Genomic DNA, 7,517 nt, shown 5'->3' on the forward strand with positions numbered 1-7,517 from the left:
ATTTTAGCGTAATGTATAATTATATATTTGGAAACAAATATTAAATATGTAGATGGATCAATTGGACTCACCGATCCAATCAATGACTATGCCTCGGATCACATTTCCCTTTTCCTTTGGCTACCTCATCTCAGGAGAAGTAAAGTGTGAAATCATTAAAAGTAAATTAGTAGGTCAAAATAAATTGAGTTGAAAACCTGATGCTCGGACTAATTTAATGAGATAGGTGAGGAGGTCCCCCACCAACATCATATCGCTCATTTTAATGCAGCATGCAGGTGGATGGATTTAGTCGGCATGACTTTGTAGAGGAGTGCGATAGAAAAAGGGTGGTGTGTTAGTATCACCCATCGACCACAGCTAATTCGACCATTTTGTATTAATGCAATGTCAGAAATAATGACAATTAACATAATTATTATTTTTTTATCCACTTCATCTGGTCAAAGCAACAGGTACAAGTCATTCACAGAAGATGGGAAAATAGAGAGTGACAATAACAGCCCTCCCCCGTTTAGAAAACTATCGACAGACGAGTCAAAGACCAACGTAGTCATTAGCCTCTTAATCTGTTCATTAAATAACCCAATTAAGAAGATTATATATATATATATATATAATATGGGTGCCTATGGAAGCTTATTTTGGAGGCGGAGTCTTCTCCCTCTTCTCTCCCTTCTCCGCTTCGAAGCCGAGTAGATCTTCATCTTCTTGCTTCCGAGAGAGGAGGATGGTGAAGGAGGGCGAAACCCTGGCCGAAGGCGTCGTGCCGTAGGGGTAGATTCCGGCAGGAGGAGCTGCCATTCTTCGGATCTGGACCTCGCGAGGGTCCGAGACGCCGGAGACGGCTCGGGAGGACGGATCCCGCCGCCCGACGACCATCGGACGGTGATCTCTGCTGGGATTTGTTGGGGGTTGGGGGTTGGGCGAGGAAGGGCGAGGATGTACAAGAACCAGCTGCAGGAGTTGGCGCAGCGAAGCTGCTTCAACCTGCCGTCGTACACGTGCGTACGGGAGGGGCCGGATCACGCGCCTAGGTTCAAGGCAGCGGTGAACTTCAACGGCGAGGTGTTCGAGAGCCCGAGCTTCTGCACCACGCTGCGGCAGGCGGAGCATTCGGCGGCCGAGGTGGCTCTCGGCGCCCTCTCGCAGCGCGGGCCCTCTCACTCCCTCGCCGCCCGCATCCTGGTCAGTAGCCAGTCGCCGCCCCCGCCCCTATCTTCCTCTCTCCTTAATCCATAACCCAACGAATCCTTCCTAGGCTCTTCTGTTGCTCTCTAATCTGACCAACACAACACAAAATTCTGCGAAAAGTTATCTTTGTTTCCATGTCTTGTAAGCTTTAAGAAAGCTATTTTTACCACTCATCTCAACGTCGCTTTGAGAAGGGATTTCGATTAGGTTAATGAGTTAACTTTTGGGGCGAAAGAGTGGAATCAAAATGGTGAACCAAAAGGAGATTCTTTCTTCTTGAATTCCTTTCGTTGGACTGGAAATAATGTTCTTTGAACGAATGAAGGGTGGGAAAGGAGGAGACTTTCTGAGTCACGGTTGACTAGCTTTCCTCTTGTACAAAAGAAAATGTGTTTTGGTCCCCCATCTTCGCTCACGAAGCTTCGCCGGAACGGCGACGGAGTCGTCTAAAATTTGACCCTCGTTCCCGTTTACCGATAACAATAACTGCTTGGTTTTCCATTAGGGCTTCGGCCGAGCTCATCGATCTCGGTTAACATTGTTAGTCCGTATCAAAAGGGGGCATTTTTGTCCACACAATGACCACTGTTCTTACCAAGTGTTTTGGAATCTGTGCCGAGCTGTTATAATATTAGTCTCTTAAACTTTTGTCTTACGTAGTTAACAACTTATATAGTGCATAACATAAACTATGGTTGCTTGCGTTTAACATTTTGATCATCGATGGTGGATGCCTTTCCAGCGAAGGTTTAACCTTGTTGTACTAGCAGCTTACCTTGTTTTTTAGACACCATACAGCATGTACAAGTTTAAATCCAATGTGTTTAATAATAAGTGGTGACTCCAGGAGCGTTACTCTTGAGGCAATGATGAGGACATGACACAGGTTGTCTTGAATTTTGGTAGCCACACCTAACGGCACCCATGAATACATTGCAAGTGGATTGAAGCTACTCAGTTGGAAGGCTACAAGAAATTGAATTATGGTCAAATGATACTTCTACTTTCGAGCGTTGTTGGTGGAATTATATATGGATCCATTGATTATTTCTGTGATTATCCTGTAGCAGCTTTGAATCCATCATTAAATTAGAAGTTCTTGACCTCTTCTGAAATTTGTCTAGTGAACACTGATGATTACATAATATTTGTTTTATGCTTAGAGAAATTTCTGTTGTAGTCATATTCTTTTCTGGCACAAGTTGGTCATGTAAATTATAGAATGTCCTTGTCTTCTCGTTGAGTCCATTAATATTTTGAGTTCAGGCTGTTCCGTGGATGGATAAAGTTCATAGTTAACCTATAATATTTTATGTCATAGCTATTATTGTACCTTAGGTTTGGGAATCACATTTCAACTACCTATCCTTTTCTTTCTTTCACTAGGTTTCTGAGTTCAGAATGTTCCATCAATGGATAAAATTCATTGTTAGCTTATGTTGTGCCTTAGGTTTATGAATCACATTTCAATTCCCTCTCCTTCTTTTCTTCTCTTTCTGATGCTCTTTATGGACACTAAGAAATGGATGTTTTGTATTGGCACATTTGTCTAATTGCATAACTTGTTTGTCGGAAATGCAGCCATAACATACAGCTTAAGCTTCACAATATAGACTGTGGGTTCATGTCTTTGTTATGCATGTTAAGATAGCTTTCTTTTAACAGTTTATGTTGATGGATTTTCTGCTGATTCCATTTGTTTCAAGTTAACATAATCAAGATGAATGATACCTAAACAGGCAGCACAAGAGCCTGATACTGTTATTTTGCAAATGTTAGACCTTCTAGTCTTGTGTTCCATTGTTATGAAAGATAGATGAAGAACAAGCCTGAAGTAGCAGGTTCTCTGCTGTCTTTCTAACATCATTAACTTCTTAAAGTCTGCTCTAGGCAACTGTGTGCTTGAGTTTTTGGTCTTTGCCCCGATTTGGTTGAGTACCTTTTAACAGAATTTAGAAAATTGCACATAACCTGTAACTGCACAAGAATTTGTTTTTTTACTCCAGTAGCTTTTATGTATAAAATATTTTCAGTAAAACCATGAAATATGATTAATATGTAGCCTTCCAACTGGGTTCCTAGTGCCAAAAATATTTCAAACACAAAGCCTTTTATGCAGATGAGCCTATCCCTTATGAGTTATAATTTTATTACTCCGTGATATCCTGAGACTGATTATGATCTTTTAACAGGATGAGACAGGGGTTTATAAGAATCTCCTGCAGGAAATTGCCCAGAGAGTTGGGGCACCATTGCCATCATATACAACAATCCGTTCGGGACTTGGACACCTACCTGTCTTCACATGCACGGTGGAACTTGCTGGAATCACATTTACAGGCGAACCAGCTAAGAACAAGAAGCAGGCAGAAAAAAATGCTGCTTTGGCAGCATGGTCATCATTGAAAATACGTGAGTCCTATCTTTGATTATTATGTCATTGCTGGCATTCTTGCAATGATGTGGATTCGTTTGTTATTTGAGTCCTCAATTCAATTACTGGTAGGGAAAATACTTGCACCTTTAGGGAAGTGGAACTGTTGAAACCCAACAACACTCTGGAAAACATCAATAGCATAACTCAGAACCACTAAGCGACATTCTAACTAGTAGGTCTGTGATAATTCATAAATCACAAATCTATCTAATGAGATTTTGATTAGGATTCCACAGAAGTTAAATTGTTAGACAGTGAAAGTGTCTAGACTCTAGTACATGTCATAAAACTATCAATGGACTTTTCGATGCTCTTACTAGTGCCTTCCTGTATCTTTTCCTAGCAGTGTCCAAGTTTGCTCCTGCTTTGGCTTACCAAGGAAAGTAATTTCTTTTCCAATAAATTCTATTCTGATCTTTGTTCGTTAGATAATTACCTTAGCTCTTAATAGGAGTACATTCTAGTTTGAGAACCTTTGGAACTGTTTGCCACTAATCCAGTTGGATTTCAGTAGCACGCCTAGAGTTGATTCCGTGTCAAATTTGTCGATGTTGCTGAGCTTCTGCATTAATTCTTTGTTACCACTGGTAAATGTTTCTAATACTATTTTCATGTCAACATAGTGGCAAAGGAAGCAGCAAACCTGTCGACCGAACAGGAGAACAATGACGAGCAGGAGCAGATCACCATTGCTCGAGCCCTCCTCAACTACTGCCTGAAGGAAAAGATGGCTATGGCAAACAACCCCCATGCAACTCATTTCCCCAGGAGGTTCCCGATTCAGCTGGATAAAAGACCAGCTTCGGTGCAACCTCCTCCATCGGTATCAAAGATCCTACCTCTTATCCAACAAAAGTCTTCTCCAAGAGTTCGTGCAACCTCCCCCAGAATAAACAATTCAACTCATGTGTCATCCTATCAGCAGGCAGAGAACCAGACTGTTCGGCCCCAGAAGTTCCCTGCTGCCGGAGCAGCACCATATTTTCCAGTTAGACACTTCAATGGGCCTTGCCATGGCATGGCACCCCCTGTGACAGTAAGGACAGCAGTTCCAGTCTTTTCTGTTCCCCCACTGCCACCACCAGCAGCTCAGTTACGGCAGCTGTCTTCCGCTATTGGTCATACACCAATCCGCATGGCATCTCCAGTCCGCATCAGACAATCTGTGCCAGTTTTTGCTGCTCCACCATCAGTTCCAAGACAGATGACTCCGATGATCCCAGCTCAAGTGAAGGAACCATTATTAGTTGTGTCATCCTCTCCGTCAGTGTTTTCCTCTGCATCCATCAAGGAATCTGCTCCAGTTACTGCACCAGCTGTTCCTGTGCAAATAAAGGAATCAGTACCAGTTGCCACAACATCCCCATCAGTAAAGGAAATGTCACCAGTCATTGCGCCTGCTATTCAAGTTCAGGTAAAAGAAACATTGCCCTCGGTTGATGTCCAGGAATCTTCAGTCGTGCCCATGGCCTGCGCTCCACCGAAGCCTTCAATTCAGATAGAGGAAACTGTGGCTGGTGATGTCACAAAGGATCTGGAAGAGTCTGAATGTACAGTGACGGATAGCTTGAAACGACTAGAAATCTGATGATGCAAGAGCTCCAAGGATCCTTCAAGACCTTTCATCCTTTTCATCCGCATTTTCCTCTTCTTGCTTTCCTATATCAACCTTAGGATTTCGGAAAGACTACACTCCACTAGATCTTAGCTTTGTAGATGCCAGTCTCAATCTTTAGGCCAGCTCACACAATGTGGAGGTGTGTATAATGCATGCATCTTGCTTTTGAAGCCTTGACACCTTCATTTGTAGGAAATGAAGTATGTTCTGCTACCATGAGGACTCCTTTTAAAGTCTGCCTGGATGTTCATAATAGTCCTTCAGCATCTGGAGTTCATGATTTTTTAGCTTAGCTTGCCCTTTACCCAGTATCCTATCTGTAAGAAGTTACTCTTCTATTCTTCAGTTCTTCGAAAAAGCCAAAAATTCATATGAGGACTTGGAATGAAATGAGAATTCATCCGAAACCTGCTGAAGAGATCTCTGAGGGGGCATTTCTTTGTCAAATTTCTACTTGTTTCTTGCTTGTGTAGATGATGTAACATACTGTGAGTTGAAAGCAGTTTAGTAGGAACACTGTCACTTCAAATGTTGAAGACAATTAATGGTTGTGTGGTCTCATACCAGTCCTAATATGTTAGCCATCTCTACGTTTCTCATATCATAATGGCTTATAATTTTTGGGAGACATGGATGCCTTACATTGTGCTGTAGTGTCCACAAGAGGTTAGACAAGGCAGGACACAACTAATTGTTTACACATGATGCAGAATTGTTAGGATCTGTGTGTCATGCAACTGTTAGACCTGCTCTACTGTCAAAACTCATCTCTTTATGGGATTGTCTGGTCTGTTTTCTCCTTCTCCTACCTTTCTTGCTTTTTATTGATCCCATTCTTAGAATATTAAATATTAATTGGTGTTTTCTTTAAGTTTTTATGATTAGAAGTGATCATAAAATTTTAAGCTAATTATATATTACCTTTTATTATTAATTATCTTTAGTATTAATCTCGACATTTTAAAAAGTTACATTTACATCCGATGAGAGATGAGGATTACTCTATACTTGCATCGATATCTACGTAATTGTTGAGCGACAAAAGGGCTGCTCGACATCTACATCAATGCCGATGTAAAGTGGTACCACTCGACAATTGCATTGGCATCAACACAAATACAGAGTGACATCGCTCGATAACTGCATTAAAGTCCATGAAGTTGTCAAGTGACAAAGGGTCGCTTGGCGTCTGTATCAGTGCCGACACAGATGTAGAGCGATCATCACTTCTCATCGTCAATTTTCTCATCCACAACAGTCACCTGTGGCTCCTAGTAGTGGCGTCATCGTCTGTAATCATCAATTGGAATGTTAAAATTATCTTTTTGCTCTTTCTTTTTATATTTTCGTTTGTAAAACCGATAACATTAGAGTAAATAGATCTAGATATTTTATTTTTATAATTATAAAGATACTAATATAACTTTTTAAAATATAGAGATAGAGATATTAAACGTAGTTAACTACATGAGTATGTAATTAGCAATTATTCTCTCTATGGTTTGCTTTGATAACAAAATCCTAACAGCACACATTAAATTAAGTGAGCACGAAAGGATAAATTTGATAACAAATCTAGCAATTTATATATTCTTTCAAACATGATAACAAGCAAGCAGATGCAGAAGGATCAACCAGTCCTCTCATCATAATAACCAACAGAGTCATACATCTTATAGAAAATGTCATCATAAAAAAGTGGCTAGTTTCAAATATCTAATATACAACACATGTCATACAATCATCTCATGTCCAAGAAACAAAAGTGATCAGATACATGATAAAGCCTGCATATAAATGCTATCTTACAAGCAAAAGGTAAATCCAAATGATGGTGTAATCCAAAGGTAAATCCACATGACTCTAGAAATGTAATATTTTATACATGTCATGATGTTATAATCCCATGCGACTTCTTTTTTTACATCCATTACACCTCTCACAAATCCCCATAAGCTTTGCACCTTTGAACCACAGTCATTGCTGCCTCCTCCGTGCTAAACTTGTCATCAATCACCACCGAAGTATATAGTACTAGTAATATATTACCAAGGAATGTTCTGAAGTACTTGTTATGAGTTGTTGCGATTCACAAATTATGTAGGTAATATATAGTATATACTATCTACTATTGTGGGTTGTAAGTTTGGTGGGTTATGTTGTTTCTAAACCAATTTATTAAGAGAAGTCATTGGATAATTTTGCTTATATGATATAGTACTTGTTACTTAATTGCCTTGGGATTATATTCTCTTAAGATAAGTCATT

General features: G+C 40.3%; 1 protein-coding gene across 2 annotated transcripts; it reads left to right on the forward strand.

The window, feature by feature from the left end:
* The first annotated feature begins 633 nt into the window (after positions 1-633).
* LOC103971625 (double-stranded RNA-binding protein 6) lies at positions 634-5,877 on the forward strand. Of its 2 annotated transcripts, XM_018820965.2 has the most exons (4): positions 634-1,188; positions 3,387-3,606; positions 4,255-4,454; positions 4,557-5,877. In XM_018820965.2, exons 1-4 carry the CDS (start codon positions 943-945, stop codon positions 5,217-5,219), a joined length of 1,329 nt encoding a protein of 442 aa, XP_018676510.2. In that variant the 5' UTR covers positions 634-942; the 3' UTR covers positions 5,220-5,877. The 2 variants fall into 2 exon arrangements, with proteins under 2 accessions (XP_018676510.2, XP_009383958.2); XM_009385683.3 differs by having other exon boundaries at positions 635-1,188; positions 4,255-5,877.
* Positions 5,878-7,517: the final 1,640 nt, after the last annotated feature.

The sequence above is a fragment of the Musa acuminata genome, chromosome BXJ3-11 (assembly GCF_036884655.1).
Source record: "Musa acuminata AAA Group cultivar baxijiao chromosome BXJ3-11, Cavendish_Baxijiao_AAA, whole genome shotgun sequence".
Taxonomy (NCBI): domain Eukaryota; kingdom Viridiplantae; phylum Streptophyta; class Magnoliopsida; order Zingiberales; family Musaceae; genus Musa; species Musa acuminata.